Below are 18419 nucleotides of genomic sequence, written 5' to 3'. Positions count from 1 at the left end.
TTCCTCTTGTAGGCTTATCTACTTATTGTGTCAGGAAACCTTCCAGAACACACATATCAAACTCCACCCCATCTAAACCCTTTGCTCTAGGGAGATGCCAATCAATATTTGGGAAATTAAAATCTCCCACCACAACAACCCTGTTATTATTGCTCCTTTCCAGAATCTGTCTCCCTATCTGCTCCTCGATGTCCCTGTTACTATTGGGTGGTCTGTAAAAAAAAAAACACCCAGTAGAATTATTGACCCCTTCCTGGTCCTAACCTCCACTCACAGAGACTCAGTGGACAATCCCTCCATTATTTCCTCCTTTTCTGCAGCCGTGATACTATCTCTGATCAGCAGTGTCATGCCCCCATCTCTTTTGCCTCCCTCCCTGTCCTTTCTGGAACATTTAAAGCCTGGCACTTGAAGTAACCATTCCTGCCCCTGAGCCATCCAGGTCTCTGTAATGGCCACCACATAATAGCTCCAAGTACTGATCCACACTCTAAGCTCATCTGCATTGTTCATGATGCTGTGACAAAATAATTTCCTACTCATTATTATTATTAAATACTTCTTGAAGGTAGTACCTGCTTTACTATCCTTGAAAACCACTCATCCATCCTTGATTCCTGAACATCTAGTGTTTGGCTACAGGTTTATCTTGATGAATTCAGCAATCATATACAGTCTGGAAGTGCTGTAGAATTACTAGACCATTAAATATGCTTATTAATGGGGGATTTCAAATGAAAGTCTATCAACCTGAAATGTAGACACTTTTCCTGCCTGCAGGATTTGCTTGATCTACTGACTGTTTTAATTCAGAGTTTCAGCCTATGCAGAGTTTTTTTGCTTCTCAAACTGAATCTATTTTGGCAGTGTTTCTTGAAGAATAGATTGTTCTGGAAGCTTTTATTTTCCTCATATAGTTCTATGGATTCTTTAATAGCCATTTTAACAAAATAAATTGGACTTTGATTTAGTTTCTTGCCTAAATAAGGGAACTCAGTCAACAGAATTCAATAATGCAAACATGAATGAATTCTCTGTAGTCAAAAGAGAAGGTGCCAATGGTATTAGTAACCCTGAAAGTAAATGAATCAAAGTAAGTTTTTTGTTTCACTATAAATGGAAAATAGAGAATAAATAATGTCCAGCATTGTATGATTTCCAAACAAAACATTGAGAGAAATGATAAAAATGCATTATTACTCAAAACTGGGGTATTCCTAATCTTGCTGAGGTCAAGAAAAGCTCGTAGTTCCAAACTGTCCATCATTTCCGTCAAGGTCCAGCAAAGAAATTTAATGTACATTGCAAATCTTGCTAAATCTGTTTACTGACACAGTGTATTATATGCATACTTACCTTCTGATAAAATAAAGTTAATTATGCAGCCTCTGGCATAATGATGACCGCATAACTTAGCATGCTAAAGATAACCATTCATTTCAAGTGACTTAATTAAACATTTCATGGCTTTAATATGCCTGTGTTTGTTGTGCAACACAAATTGGCAGACAACAATACTTAGATTTGAAAAGAAAGGTTAAAACATGTTAATTTTTTTTGCAATTTGTGATACAATATGAAAAACTGTTTGGAAAATAAATTAGGGGCTTAAACATGCTCTGCAAATAAATGAATTTTCTTTTCTTGTGCATTAGGCACAATAAGGACTGCCTGGAGAGCACTTTAATAACTTTCACTTCTACATCCATGGCCTGAAAGGCAAAGGTCACTCACTTAGATGCTTTCACAGCATGTGAGGTCTGCATTGGCAATAATGGTCCTACCTTAGCAGATTTCAGGCTGTAGAGTTTGGCACTGGGGACCTGTTTCATGTGCCTCAGTTAAATTCATCATTCAGCAACTGGCCCTCGTGTGTCTCTTTTTTAATGTCCATAGTACATAGATATTGTCAGAAAGGATTGTTTATGGCTTTTATCTTTTTATTTTCATGAATATCAGTTTTGTTCACCATTCCCTCCAAGGCAGTTGATAAAGACTTCCATAGCTTTTTTTTTGCTGAAGTCTTGTTACATCTAATTGTGTTTTAACTCAGCTGCAGGATTTTTTTCGCTCCATGAAGAAATGGTTCCTTCACTTGAACATTATCTTGCAATATTAGTAGACGTTTTTCTTAAAACAGTAATTCCTTATGCTGAAGCAAATTAGTGAATCCATTTCATGTGTGATAGAACTTTATAATAGCTCAGAGATTTATAGCATGACAGATGGTCAAACGTAGTTTTTTGTAACTTCACACACAATGCTGGAGGAACTCAGCAAGTCAAGCAGCAGCTATAGAAATAAATAAAGAGATGACATGTCAGGTCGTGACCCTTCAACAGAATCTAGAGTCCTAGTCCTCTGGACTTGAGTCCTGATGAAGGATCTTGGCCTGAAACAGCAACTCTTTATTCCTTCCTGTAAATGCTGCCTGACCTGCTGAGTTCCTCCAACAATTTGTGTGTTACTCTGGGTTTCCAGCATCTGCAGAAACTCTTGTCTTTTCTAAACCTGCTCTATTTTGTGACCCTTGGAAGAGCTTTTTTGTTAGATGTAAAAGAGCGGGTATAAAGTGAATTATGCCATCTTGTAACCTAACAGTTGAGCTTTTAATGTTCTAATTTAGATGATATCCTTGAGGAAACATTAGAGGTGTACTTTGCTCATTATTAGCAGCCCACGCTTACTTTGAATGCAAAAAAGCCAGAGTAGATGAGAGGTATAACCAGTTATATATAAATGTGAATTCAACACAATGGTTGATTTGAAAGGCCAACCTTTTTTAATCTAATTATTTTCAACCAATGTTGAATCTTATTTTAAAAAAAGTGAATTGAAATAGTCATTTATCACTGTATTTCATTGTCAGACACTAGAACCAGTGATTGTTGGAACAAATGTATTTCCTTGACTCCTTGGTTTAAAAATTAAATTTATCATTCCTTATAGCTTCACTAATAACCTTTATTAATGCATGTGTTGCAGTTATCACTAGAATTACAAGATGAAATTGATGAAAGGTTATCAACCCAAAATAGTAACTCTGTTTTTCTCAGCCTACTGGAGCATTTCCAATCTTTCCTGTTTTATTTTTACATCTATTCGGATTGGTCTAATTGCACAAAATTACAGATGTGAGTGCAGAGTAATTAGAAGTGATATAGTTGGACACTATTGGTAGTCCACCACCCAGTAAAGCTGTAGATTCTAGATTCCAACTGTACCCTGTGACTGAGAAAGTCCGTCCTCAGATCCCTTCTAAACCTCTTACCCCTTATCCTAAACTTATGCCCTCCTCTTTTAGATGCCTCTCCTACGTTTCTCACTATCTGTTATATCTATGCCCCCTATGATATTGCTTTCCTGGGTCAGAACCCTCCATAAGCATCCTCTGCTCCATGGAAAACAAACCTAACCTTTTAAGCTGCACTTTGTAACTGAAGTCCACTAACCCTGGCAGTATCCTGGTGAACCTCCACTGCATGTCTGTGCTACAGTGGTGACCAGAACCTCATAATGCTCCAGGTGTGGTACAACCATTTTTCTATAAAGTTGTACCATGTTGTCTATGCTCTTATATTTGATGCCACAACTCAAGGAGGCAAATATCCTTAATGCTTTCTTCATAACCTTACTGCCAGTGCTGCCACCTTCAGTGATTCGTGGATTGATAAACTGAAGTTCCTCTGTTTCTCAGTATTTCCTAATGCCTTGCCACATCATTGTCTACATTCAATCGTTATTAGCTCTTCCAAAATTAATCAGAGTACTTCAGCACAAAAACAGGCCTTTTGGCCTATCAAATCCATGCTGACATGATGGTCTGCCTAGTCTCATCTATCCTCACCAGGACTATAGATCTCCATAACCTTTTCATACATGTACCTATCAAAACTTCTCTTAAATGTGGCAATTGAACCCGCAACGACCACTTCCACTGGCAGCTTGTTCCATACTCCCGTCGCCCTCTGAATGAAGCTGTTCCCTCTCATTCTCCCTAAATATTTTTTCCCTCAAATCTATGACATCTAGTTCTAGTCATACCTAACCTAATGGAGTTTACCATAAGCCTGTTTGCATTCACCCTTCATAATTTTGTATACCTAAGATCTCTCCTCATTCTTCTGCACTCCAGGGAATAAAGTCTTAAGCTATTCAACCTTTCCCTATAACTTAGGTTCTCAAGTTCTGGCAAAATCCTTGCTAATTATCTCTGTATACTTTCAATATTGATATATTTTCCGTAGGTAAGTGACCAGAATTGCACACAATACTCCAAATTAGGCCCTAGCAGTGTCTTGTACAACTTCAACATCATATTCCAATTCCTGCACTAAATGCCCTGATAATTGAGGACAATGTGCCAGTCGCTCTCTTTACAACCTTAACTACTTGTGATGCCTCTTTCAAGAAATTATGGATGTTTTCCCAGATCCCTTTGTTCCACCACACCCCTCAGTGTCCTGCAGTTCACTATGCAAGTCTTTCCATTGTTTATTCTTCTGAAGTGCAGGTTAGTAGCTTAATTAGTCACATGAGTATAATTGGGCAGCACAGATCCGTTGGGCTCAAAGGGCCTGTTACCATACTGTATCTAAATAAATAAAAATAAAAGATACGCTCTTTGAAGTCGTGGTGAACCTTTATGGTGCTTGTGCCATCTGTTGTGCTGAAATGTGGAAACTACAGTGTTAGTGTGCAGTTCCCGTAAGAGCAACGTCAGTAATTATACTATTAATATAGGCTCTTTGGCCCAACCAGCAGTTAAAGCCTACAGATTGAGTAAAGAAATTGTTTGATTCATGCATTTGTGAATATAATTATCTCAAGTATTTAGAAATAAAATCCCAAGAATGACCTGTGTGAAATTTTGGTCTAGTGAGATGCTCTTGAGATGCTGTGATTTGACTGAATGAGCATGCTGCTATTGACACTGGTAAAGGATGAAAAGTAAGTTATTATTGTTAGGTTTCATCCATTGTGTCTAGACTTTGTTCGCTATAATACATGATCATTTTTTAAAAATTTAATTAGGTCTTAGAGCTGCAGATGCACTGCAGGTTTCTGTCGGGATAGGAATACATTGCGTGCTTATCTTCACACTGCATTTCAGCAGTATAAATTCAAGCTTCTGTGTAATTATGTCTCAAAAATTAATTGTCTGGAGCAGTTGGTATATTGCTGTTCAAGCAGCAATACAAAGAGGTAATATTTTTTCCAAAGGTGACTGCTGGTTCAATTGGTTGCTTCTCCAAGCAACCTGTTGGTTTCTATCCTGTGCTTTGAAACTCTTTTTTTTTAATTTATTTTTTATTGAAGTTCGTCATTAAACAAACATTTCCATAAAATGTATTTCAGATATTTTACATATATATCATATAGTCATATATGCCACAAATCTCCACATAATATTTATCTGAGGTATACACTTATAGAAAAGAGGAAAGAAAGAAGAAGTGAAAGGAGAATACTATGTGCAAGTAGGGAGTGATCTTTTATTTTACAACATATTCATTGATTTGTGAGAATAAAATCAGGCCTGTGAGGTGTTATGTAGTTAAACCATTTTTGCTGGTATGAATCAAATTGTTCCAACTTTTGTAAATGTCCATTGTAATTTCCATCCATGCATTTAAGGTTGGGCTCTCCTGTGATAACCATTTCCTAGTAAGGGTCTTTTTACCAGCCACCAACAGTATATTCATTAAATATTTATCTCTTTTCAACCATTCTTGAGGTATATACCCAAAATATATGGTCTTACTTTCTAAGGGTATTTCACATTTAAAGATGTCTTGTAGGGCATTGTGTATCCCATTCCAATAGCCTTTGATAACGGGGCATTCCCAGAAGATATGCTAATAGTTTGCATTTTGATTTCCACAATTTCTCCAGCAAACAGGGAGGTTACTATCATAATGGGATTTCTGAAAGGGTGTAATAAAAGATCTTATCAAGTTTTTCCATCTGAACTCCCTCCATTTCTGTGAACTGGTGCACTTCTATTGATACCTCCATATTATTGTTCATCCTTCCTCAGATATAATTATCCCTTCTTCCTTCTCCCATTTTGTTTTAATGTATGAAGTCGAATGTGTTTTAAGATTTGACAAACCCTTATACGCGTTTGAAATGATTCTACTACCGTTATCTGAATTATATGCTTTTCTAAATAGCTCTATCAAACATGTACTTGCCTTGGTTACATTTTTAACCGTCCCATTAGCATATTATCGCATCTGTAAATACAGATAAAAGTCTTGTTTTTCTAATGTGTTTCTCTTTAAGCATTTCAAGACTGAACAGTGTTCCTTCTTTCATTATATTGCAAAGAACTGTTATTCCTTTAGCTGTCCAGTCCTTAAATCTAGCATCCAGTTTATTCGGCATAAAATCCGAGTCATATGCACACCATTTAAGAATTGCAATATCTCCCTCTAGTTTATATTCTTTTATAATAGTTTTCCATATTTTAAGAGTCCATTTCATCCATGGGTTATCAATAGTATTTATGTACCTTTGTAGGTTGTTACCAGCCAAAATTGCCTGTAGGGGATGGGAAGTACCCACTCCTCAATGTTTTTCCATTGAGCGTCATATGATGGGTTGCACCAACATATCACAGCTCTCAAATGAGCAGCAAAATAATAATCTCTAAGAGAAGGTAGACCCCATCCCCCCTTTTCCTTGGCTAATTGCAAAGTTGCTTTGGAACTCTTGAACTTATTTTCCTTTTCTCATGATAAATTTTACAAAAGGACTGAATTTTTTTGAACTAGAAAAGAAGATTCAAGTCCAGAACAAAGGTTTGAAACTAGTGGGTAGCTTTGAGAAGCAACAACCTGGAATCTCATGTGCAAAAACATTACCTCCTTGCATTGCTGTTGGCTTAGTAATGTATCAACTGTTACAGTTACAATATATCAAACTGTTTACAGTTTGAGATTAAGCTTTTCTGATGAATTGCTCTGGTGAAGCTCTTCTGGTGTAGTGACCAGAACTGCACATGGTAGTGACAAGGAAATTGACAAATGGTTTGGGAGAAGAAAAAGAAAACTAATGGATTACAGTAGTGACATTTCCCTTTCTGTTTCATTATAATTGCTGTGAATCCATTTCAAAAATTCTCCCAATTACACTTACCATTTATTGCCTAAATTTAATGCTTCTGATGTACACTTCAACTTTAACCTGCATCTTCTAAAGAGAAAAAAATGTATAGCATCTTGGCTGTAGAAAGAAATACAACACTTTAAAAACTTACTATTAATGAAGTGTATCATTATGGAAAGGTTTTCATGATAGAGGGAGATGTTGAAGTCACTTGTGCCCAGTATCTGATTCTAATTAAAATTTTCACTGTAAGTGCCAGGTTAAAGTTTGTTGTCGAGTTCTCATGTTTTATTTTAAGGATTTCTTTCTCCTGATACAGCTTCTGATAAGTTCTGTATTAATGCTCAGAACCTTTTGAGTCTTCCTCTGCTATTTGTGTATAATAATTATCTAACTCTCACTGGACAGTTATAACTTCAACTTTCAGTGATGGAACAAACATATAGAGCAAGCAGGAGTGAAAAAAATGTTTTAGATGGGGGGGATTCGTAAATAAAGATAATTTCTCCTTATGACTGTCCACTGTTAACTGCAAAGACAAAAGGTGAATGAAAATGTTAACATTTTTTCATAATTTATACGACCAGTTAGTACTTCTAAGGTGGGAAAATATCTATTTACTTCAATAAACAGACATCCTGTATTGTCCCGGTACCTAAGAAACCACAGCCATAGAAGTTGAATGACTTCAGACCTGTTGCCTTGACGTCGCACGTGATGAAGACCATGGAGCGGCTGATAATACAGAATCTGAGGCCACAAACCAGGCACGCCCAGGATCCTCTTCAGTTTGCGTATAAGGAGAAGGTGGGAGTGGAGGATGCTATCACGTATTTGCTGCACAAATCCCTCTCTCACCTGGATGGGGTCAGTGGTGCTGTGAGGATTACATTCCTGGACTTCTCTAGTGCCTTTAACACCATCCAGCCCAAGATCTTAAGGCACAAACTAACGGAGATGGGAGTAGACTCTCACATGGTGGATTGGATAGTGGACTACTTGACAGATAGACCTCAGTATGTGTGGTTGGGAGACTGTAGGTCTGACACGGTGGTCAGCAGCACAGGAGCGCCACAGGGGACTGTGCTCTCTCCGGTCCTGTTCACCCTGTACACATCAGACTTCCAATATAACTCGGAGTCCTGCCATGTGCAGAAGTTCACTGATGACACGGCCATAGTGGGGTGTGTCAGGAATGGACAGGAGGAAGAGTATAGGAAACTGATACAGGACTTTGTGATATGGTGCAACTCAAACTACCTGCGTCTCATATCACCAAGACCAAGGAGATGGTGGTGGACTTTAGGAGATCTAGGCCTCATATGGAGCCAGTGATCATTAATGGAGAATGTGTGGAGCAGGTTAAGACCTACAAGTATCTGGGAGTACAGTTAGACGAGAAGCTAGACTGGACTGCCAACACAGATGCCTTGTGCAGGAAGGCACAGAGTCGACTGTACTTCCTTAAAAGGTTGGCGTCATTCAATGTTTGTAGTGAGATGCTGAAGATGTTCTATAGGTCAGTTGTGGAGAGCGCCCTCTTCTTTGTGGTGGCGTGTTGGGGAGGCAGCATTAAGAAGAGGGACGCCTCACATCTTAATAAGCTGGTAAGGAAGGCGGGCTCTGTCGTGGGCAAAGTACTGGAGAGTATAACATCGGTAGCAGAGCGAAGGGCGCTGAGTAGGCTACGGTCAATTATGGAAAACCCTGAACATCCTCTACATAGCACCATCCGGAGACAGAGAAGCAGTTTCAGTGACAGGTTGCTATCGATGCAATGCTCCTCAGACAGGATGAAGAGATCAATACTCCCCAATGCCATTCGGCTTTACAATTCAACCGCCAGGAGTAAGATATGTGAAAGTGCCGGGGTTAGGACTCAATGTATTTAAGTAAACTACTTAAGAACTTTTTAAAAGTTATTATTAATGCTTTTTGAGAGGGTGATTTTAGATGCATATCATATTTTTACTGAGTTAAGTATTGTATGTAATTAGTTTTGCTACAATAAGTGTATGGGACATTGGAAAAAATGTTGAATTTCCCCATGGGGATTAATAAAGTATCTATCTATCTATCTATTACCGAGGAAAGCCATGAATGTCTATTAAGTTAAAACAACAAAACTCTAAAAAGTGGGGGGAAAGTAGAATTCTCAGTGAGAAGTGAAAAATGGAAAGAACAGCAATAGGTAGCAAGACATAGGGAAGAGCTGCAAAAGGGGCCTGGAGCTAAATTTAAAACTCATAAGATATAGAGGTTGAAAACAGTTGTAAAACATTTTATCTGATGAAGTGATAAATCAAATGCTTCAACCTGTTACGAGGGAATTGAAGCCTGCAGTACAAATAACAGTGCAGTGATTTCAGGTACATTGAACACTAACTTTTCCTCTTTTGTTGTATATTAGGAGGAGACACTTTGAGATTGGAGACAGTTTTGGAGTGGTGGAAAGAGAAGAACATTAACTTCTGCTCTCGATTGATAATTGTTTTAGACTGTGAGAATGCTCTTCCATGGGTTAAAGACGTAAGAAGAATCGGTGATATTTTTGTTGCTGTGCAAGGTGCCGAATTGGCCAAACATGTGAATATCGAAGAAGCAGACCTTCCACAGCTTGGTGACTTCACTAAAGACTGGGTAGAATATAATTGCAACCTTGACAACGACATTAATTGGTCAGATAAAGGAAGAACAGTGAAGGCTGTGTATGGTATATCTAAATCCTGGAGTGACTACACTCTTCATTTACCAACAGGAAATGATGTTGCCAAGCACTGGATGATTTATTTTCCTCGCATCACATATCCTCTCATACATCTGGCAGACTGGTGTGGTGGGTTGAACCACTTCTGGATGTGTGATGTATGCTTTAGATGTTTCAAAAGGTTGAAGATGAGATGGTTCCCACCTACTGTACTAGACACAGGACAGGGATTTAAACTTGTGAAATCATAAGACATTGTCTCCATGTGTCAAATACGTAAGACTTTGTATTGCACTTACAGGCATCTATCCAAAGATTTTGGTGTAAAGGATTGTAAATGTTACGGGCTGTAAATGCAAAAAAGCTGCTGGTTCATCCAAGCTTGTATTTCTTAAATTCAGATTTCAGGGTTTATAAGGATGTAATGCTTTTTTATATGTAAAATGCACTGAGTTCAAGTCCACCAACAAGTAATGTTTTGACAATAATTTTAATGAAAGTAATGGACATTGGTTTAAAATGTTCATTATGTGGAGGAAAAAAATTTGGCTGCCAGGTGCTGAACATGTCAACGTGTCAATTTTCTTACAAAAAATTATTTCAAAATATTACGTGCATTCATGACTTAAAACTGGTGTTCAGGTGCTTATTCTGCATAATATTCTTTAAATTTGTTTGTCCAATTTCATATTCTTTGCTCTAACCAACATATTTTTGGACACCAAATAATAATAACAATTTAAGGAAAGCAATTACAATCAACAGTGATGTTAATACAGAACCTGAAGAAACCAATGTGTCATCAAACCATGAAGATTTCATCAACTTGTTGTCCTGTGGAAGATTTGGTTTGTAAATAATTTTATTATAATGCTAATTTTGCAGCATTCTTCATTACCCACAGATATCAATACTTGACAGCATTTTGGGAAAAGAGTGACTTTTAAACTAAACTTTATAACACATTTCATTGGTACCTGAATTCAGATGTAACCAGAAACAGTTGGGACTTCCTAAATTCCATACACAATAATACATTGATGTTGCTGAGTTCATTATGAAAACATCTTGTACATGACTATGCATTGTATATGAAAATAATAGGGCATTCTTTTAAAGCCACCTGGTATCTCAATCTTTGTTTATAGTAACTCCATTTCAAAATAAATTTTATTTCTACTACATTTTTAAGAATGTTTTCAATTGATCTTATTTGCATGCAGATATTTTTATTCATTCATTTTAATCAAAAGGAGATCTATATAAATGGCTTAATGGTGTCTGATGATGAATTACATTTTATTTTATCTTGTGCTCTATTGATTTGTCACATATTTATTTTATGCCTGGCACATATATTACTGTTTGAGAATTTATTTTTGTTGTTTAAATGGTTATGTCATGACACTTATATTGCATTCATTTAATGTCACTGTTCTATAAGATCCCTATTAAATGAAATAATAATCCAAAATTGTTTCAACTGTACAGATTAAATCACTCTATTTTAAATATTTTATGGATTTGCCAATGGTGCACTAAAGACCTGAAACTATTTGTTACGTAAGGGTTGGTTACACAGTGCAGCTGAGTTTGCAGTATTGGGATATCTGGAGGAGAGGAATGACATGAGATTTTTGATAATAAAATGTTGTATTGCACCAAATTTATAAGAACATGCCTGATCATCTCTTAAACTTTCTTTATCTTTTCTCTGCCGAAGTACTTCATGATCATTAACTTACTATTTTTAATCTGTGGCTGCATACATGGCACACAATTCCAATTCTTGGCTCCACTGCACTCTTCACCCAACCATGGCTTGTGGATAGTAGGTCTCATTGTGGTCAGGATCAGTTGAACTGGGGATAGGAATAATTGTGAGAAAGACTCCCATATGCATGCTTAGACCTGCCAAGTGACACATTTGCCCATGTGTGAGCATTAATGTCATCCTGCAGGGCCTCGGTCTCCAGTGCCCATGCCATTTGATCAAGACCTATCAGTATGATTTTTTAAAAAGGTACATAAGTTCCTCACTGCAGTCCCAGCAGAGAATGCTGCACTGTTACCATCTATCAGAAGGTGAAACGCTGACAGAACATTACTGCCAAATAGGCACAACAGGTACAATCCGTCTGGGTGACTTCAATGCCAGGGTAGAAAAAATGCACAAGTTCAAGAATTTAGGTATTAGTCATTTTATACAAAGCCAACAAGGTCAAACTGCAGTCATCTATATTCAGTATTAATTTTAACAACTTAAGTAAATTTGTTTTCTCTGATCAGAACTGACCAGTTTTTCTGTAGGATATCCATGTGTAATATTGGTATAGCTTTTTACTCTTCACCAGCATGACCTGACCCACTGGCATTTCTCGCAGCTCTGCATTTCACAAGTTTTCTATTTATATCATATTTATCTATAATAGCTAAACTGTAAAGAATAATTTGTTATTCTCTGTTTATCTCTGTCTTCCAAGGAAATAAATAACTTAAGCAGCTTATTATCATGGCAAGCCTGATCTCGCCCCTTAAGAGATAATCCTTTAATTCAATCCATCCTACTACCTCCACCCCACCTTCTTTGCAACCTAAAGTTAACATGTCTGCTTTCTTTTCTGACAAAATGTCTTCAGCCTAAAGCATATACTTTGTTTCTCTTTCCACAGTTGCTTGCTGACCTATTGAGTGTTTCCAGTTTATAATTGCATCTAATAGTAAATCCAGTGAAAGGAAAGTTCCAACACTGGTTTTGGGAAAATAAGTTTCCTGCAGCAGGGTGCACAACAAGTGTATGTTAGATGTTCCTTGATGATTATGTGTACATGTATGCATTCATAAATAGTCCAGTTATGTGAAGGTGCTGTGGCATTATATCCTACACACACACCTGGGTTCCTGAAGAACTTGATCCATATTTCTTTGAAAAAATCCCATTAAATATAAGAATTTTCCAATGCCACTCGAATGGTTGTTTTCGAATTCTAGAACATTGAATAAGTTCAGAGAGATAGACAAACTGGCAGGAGAAAAAAACAACTTATGCTATTTCCTTCACAAGTTCCAACTTTGCTCTTTTATTAACAAGAGAAAATCTGCAAATGCTGGAAATCCAAGCAACACACACAAAATGCTGGAGGAACTTAGCAGGCCAGGCAGCATCCATGGAAAAGAGTATAGTTGACATTTCGGCTGAGACCCTTTGGCAGGACACTACAGTCGAAGTTTCAGGCCAAGGCCCTTTCACAGGACTGAAGCTGTTCTTTTACTTTTGTTTTAAACCAAAATTGATAATTTTATGCATAAAATTAAAATAACTGATATCATTAAGGTCATAGATAAATCTGTTAAGATTTGAATTAGGGAAAGTAAACAATCTGTTTAAATTTGCCTTAAAACAGTTTTTAAAATGCTTAATCACTTTAGTTTTTGTGATGTAGAAATTGGTTTATAGATATTAGATTTTGTATATCAATGTTGATCCCTTTCATTATTGAAATACAAAATAAAGAAAACTGGTGAAATGGAAAACAATTGTTTTTCATCATTCCAACTTCTCTGAAATTAAAGAAATCAGGTTTTCAAAAAGGGCTTTAAGGCATCTTTCACTTGTATACAATGTGGCACCTTTAAGCATCATGGTATACAAATAGAAAGATGTGAACAATGTAATTGAACACAATTTCACTTCAAATGTGGAGCATGATAAGAGTCCAGCCGGAGGGCAACAATACTGCTTTGACATAGTACACTGCAGGTCTAGTCCAGGCAATGCAATGAAGGAAGTCCTGGCTATTTTCTCAATTAGTTTTTGTTCTTCAAGAGGTGTCCCAAATAAGTGGCTACTCCAATTAACCAATGGCCCAATTAACAGGAATCCACAGTACAGTATTAGCTTTCAGAATGCTCCAGAGCTCTTTACAACCAAGGAAGTAGATTGAAAGTGTAGATAAGGTTCAGCACAAATCTTTTTCAGGCTGTGCCCAGCAATTTCATGGAGATGACTATAAAAATGATCAGATCATCCCTATCATGTTGAATGCAGGAAGCAATTTAGCCAGGGAATCACAATAATCACTGTCGACTCCTTTCAAAAAAGGGGAAACTTCCTTCAACTGGGAATACAGTAGAAGACTCGGTTTAACTTTCATAAAAGTCTGATTGGCCAAACCCATCAGCATGGCAATGGCTACAGCCTAAAATTTTGTACACAAGTCACAGGAGTAGAGCTTTAACCATTCTACCTTTTGAATGAGTACCTAGAGGAAAAACTCCCAAACAGGAACATTGTTTAGGAGTCAATGCATAGCATTACGTACTAATCAAACATGAAATGAACACTCTCCACAGCTCTGAGAGGACATGACAACATTCTTCTATATAGTTCAGCTATTGTACTGGTACCCTCCAGGATTCAGTCAATGCACAGTGCTAGTATGTTTACCTCTCAAACAATACAGTGTACTAACATACAAACTGAAGCAAAAGGGTTGCTAATGAACCTTTCTAAATCAATACAAACTGTGCATCTTTGTTTTTGCAACTGTTAAGCTCAATGTGAATATGTCTATTAACAGTAAGGAATTACATACATAACTTATCTTAGCCACTGTAAATGGTCCTGTTCAAGCAATGCTTATTTTTGTTCAGTCATAGTTTAAAAGCAACAACAAAAATCACATAATACAGTTAGATGCATCTGTACATAAAGATGATAGCATTCTAGATTTTCCAGGTATATTTAAATAAATACAATACAATGTCTTGAGCAGGACAATTGGTACTGCTTTCATTATTGTCACTGTACCAAGATACAGTGGAAAGTTTTTTTCTGCATACCATCTAGTCAGATCATGCCAGTCACAAGAACATCAAGCAGCAAATAGAAAAACAGGATGGAGCATATAGTGTTGTAGCTACAAAGAAAATGCATTGGAGGTAAACAAATTAAGTGCAAAGGCCACATCGAGGTTTTTTGGGAAATCAAGAGTTCAAAAGGAGACAAATTGAATGCTAAACACGAGAAAATCTGCAAATGCTGGAAATCCAAAGAAACACACACAAAATGCTGGAGGAACTCAACAGGCCAGGCACATCTGTAGAAAAGAGTAAACAACGTTTCTTACCGATATCCTGCATCAGGATTCATAGAAACATAAAAAACCAACAGCACAATACAGGCCCTTCGGCCCACAATGCTGTGAACATGTACTTACTTTAGAAATTACATAAGGTTACCCATAGCCCTCTATTTTTCTAAGCTCCATGTACCTATCCAGGAGCCTCTTAAAAGACCCTGTCGTATCCACCTCTACCACTGCTGCCGGCAGCCCATTCCACGCACTCACCACTCTCTGCATAAAAAACTTACCCCTGACATCTCTTCTGTACCTACTTCCAAGCACCTAAAACTGTGCGCTCTCATGTTAGCCAATTCAGCGCTGGGAAAAAGCCTCTGACTATCCACACGATCAATGCCTCTCATCCTCTTATACACCTCTATCAGGTCACCTCTCATCCTCCGACGCTCCAAGGAAAAAAGGCCGAGTTCACTCAACCTATTCTCATAAGGCACGCTCCCCAATCCAGACAACAACCTCGTTATTCTCCTCTGCATCCTTTCTATAGTTTCCAGATCCTTCCTGTAGTGAGGCGACTAGAACTGAGCACAGTACTCCAAGTGGGGTCTGACCAGGGTCCTAGATAACTGGAACATTACCTCTTGCCTCTTGAACTCAATCCCACGATTAATGAAGGCCAATGCTCCGTATGCCTTCTTAACCACACAGTCAACCTGCGCAGAAGCTTTGAGCATCCTATGGTCTCGAACCTCAAGGTCCCTCTGATCCTCCACACTGCCAACAGTCTTACCATTAATACTATATTCTGCCATTATATTTGACCTTCTAAAATGAACCACCTCATACTTATCTGGGTTGAACTCCATCTGCCACTTCTCAGCCCAGTTTTGCATCCTATCAAGGTCCCACTGTACCTCTGACAGCCCTCCACACTATCCACAACACCCACGACCTTTGTGTCATCAGCAAACTTACTAACTGATCCCTCCACTTCCTCATCCAGGTCGCAAAGAAATCGCAAAAAAATCGCAAAGAAAAGGGATCCCAGAACAGATCTCTGAGGCACAACACTGGTCACAGACCTCTATGCAGAATATGACCCATCTACAACCACTCTTTGACTTCTGTGAGCAAGCCAATTCTGGATCCACAAAGCAATGTCCCCTCGGATCCCATGCCTCCTTTCTTTCTCAATAAGCCTTGCATGGGGTACCTTATCAACTGCCTTGCTGAAATCCATATACACTACATCTACTGCTCTTCCTTCATCAACGTGTTTAGTCACATCCTCAAAAAATTCAATCAAGCTCGTAAGGCACGACCTGCCTTTGACAAAACCATGCTGACTATCCCTAATCATATTATGCCTCTCCAAATGTTCATAAATCCTGCCTCTCAGGATCTTCTCCATCAACTTACCAACCACTGAGGTAAGACTCACTGGTCTATAATTTCCTGGACTATCTCTACTCCCTTTCTTGAATAAGGGAACAACATCCACAACCCTCCAATCCTCTGGAACCTCTCCCGTCCCCATTGATGATGCAAAGATCATTGCCAGAGGCTCAGCAATCTCTTCCCACACCTCCCACAGTAGCCTGGGGTACATCTCATCCAGTCCCGGCGACTTATCCAACTTGATGCTTTCCAAAAGCTCCAGCACATCCTCTTTCTTAATGTCTGTATGCTCAAGCTTTTCAATCCACTGTAAGTCATCCCTACAATCGCCAAGATCCTTTTCCACAGTGAATACTGAAGTATTATATTATTGTTATATTATTACTGAGTTAAGTATTGTATGTAATGAGTTTTTGCTACAACAAGTGTATGGGACATTGGAAAAAAAATGTTGAATTTCCCCATGGGGATGAATAAAGTATCTATCTATCTATCTATTCATTAAGTACCTCTGCTATCTCTTCCGGTTCCTTATGCACTTTTCCACTGTCACACTTGATTGGTTGTATTCTCTCAAGTCTTATCCTCTTGCTCTTCACATACTTGTAGAATGCCTTGGGGTTTTCTTTAATACTGCTTGCCAACACCTTCTGGCTCTCCTAATTTCATTTTTAAGATCCTTCCTGCTAGCCTTATAACCTTCTAGATCTTTATCATTACCTAGCTTTTTGAACCTTTTGTAAGCTTTTCTTCTTGACTAGATTTTCAACAGCCTTTGTACGCCATGGTTCCTGTACCCTACTATCCTTTTCCTGCCTCATTGGAATGTACCTATGCAGAACTCCACGCAGATATCTCCAAACATTTGCCACATTTTGCTGTACATTTCCCTGAGAACATCTGATCCCAATTTATGCTTCCAAGTTCCTGCCTGATAGCTTCATATTTTCCCTTACTCCAATTAAACACTTTCCTAACTCATCTGTTTCTATCCCTCTCCAAAGCTATGGTAAAGGAAATAGAATTGTGATCACTGTCTCCAAACTACTCTCCCATTGTGAGACCTGACACCTGACCAGGTTCATGTTCCAATACCAGATCAAGTACAGCCTCTCCTCTTGTAGGCTTATCTACATATTGTGTCAGGAAACCTTCCTGAACACACCTAACAAACTCCACCCCGTCTAAACCCCTCACTCTAGGGAGATGCCAATCAATATTTGGGAAATTAAAATCTCCCACCACGACAACCCTGGTGGGAGCAAAGACCAATACCAGTAGTTCACTCTCCACAGTTTTTGCACGGAAGTGCATTCCATCAGCATGTGGGAGTCTCAATACAATGGTTCTGGAAAGAATTCTTAGGGATAGGATTTATGAGCATTTGAAATACCATGGCCTAATTACAGAGGGCCAGCATGACTTTGTGTGGGGCAAGTCATTTCCTACTAACTCAATTGACTTATTTGACAAGGTGGTGAGGGTGAATGATTAAGGTCGAGCTGTGGATGTCGTTTACGTGGATTTAAGTAAGGCATTTGACAAGGTCTCTCATCATTTGAAAATGATTCCAGGATTGAATGGCTTGTCATATGAAGAGTGTTTGATGGCTCTGAGCCTGTATTCATTGGAATTCAGAAGAATGAGGGGTGACATCGAAACCTATTGAATGGTGAAAGGCCTTGATCGAGTGAATGTGGGAGAGGATGTTTCCTTTGGTGAGGCAGTTTAAGACCAGAGGACACACTCAGAATAGAGGAGCATCTTTTTTAGAACAGAGATGAGGAGGAATTTCTTTAGCCAGAGAGTGGTGAATCTGTGGAATTCTTTGCCACATGTGGCTGTGGAGGCCAAGTCTTTATATATATTTAAGGCAGAGGTTGATTGATTTTTGATTGAGATTGATTGGGATTTTTGATTTTGAAGGGATTGGGGCTGAGAGGAAAATTGGATCAGCCATGATGAGATAACGGAGCAGACCTGGTGGGGCAAAAGGCCTAATTCTGCTCTTATGATCTTATTGGAGGCTCATTCGAAAGATTGTGATGTATGGGATCCATGGTGAACTGGTTGTTTGGATTCAGAAATGGCTTACAGACAAAACGTAGTGATTGAAG

The 18419-nt window shown here is 38.3% G+C and overlaps 1 protein-coding gene across 3 annotated transcripts in view; it reads left to right on the top strand.

The window, feature by feature from the left end:
• tmem168b (transmembrane protein 168b) overlaps nt 1–11486 on the top strand; it is a 42943-nt gene extending 31457 nt beyond the window's left edge. For all 3 annotated transcript variants that reach the window (XM_073059466.1, XM_073059467.1, XM_073059465.1), the window contains exon 5: nt 9524–11486. In XM_073059466.1, coding sequence (XP_072915567.1) covers nt 9524–10071 — 548 coding nt within the window. In that variant the 3' untranslated portion in view covers nt 10072–11486. The remainder of the gene's footprint in view (nt 1–9523) is intronic.
• Nucleotides 11487–18419: the final 6933 nt, after the last annotated feature.

This window comes from Hemitrygon akajei, chromosome 10 (assembly GCF_048418815.1).
Source record: "Hemitrygon akajei chromosome 10, sHemAka1.3, whole genome shotgun sequence".
NCBI lineage: Eukaryota > Metazoa > Chordata > Chondrichthyes > Myliobatiformes > Dasyatidae > Hemitrygon > Hemitrygon akajei.
The sequence above is the reverse complement of the archived record's forward strand: the minus strand, read 5'-3'. Positions and strand labels throughout refer to the sequence as shown.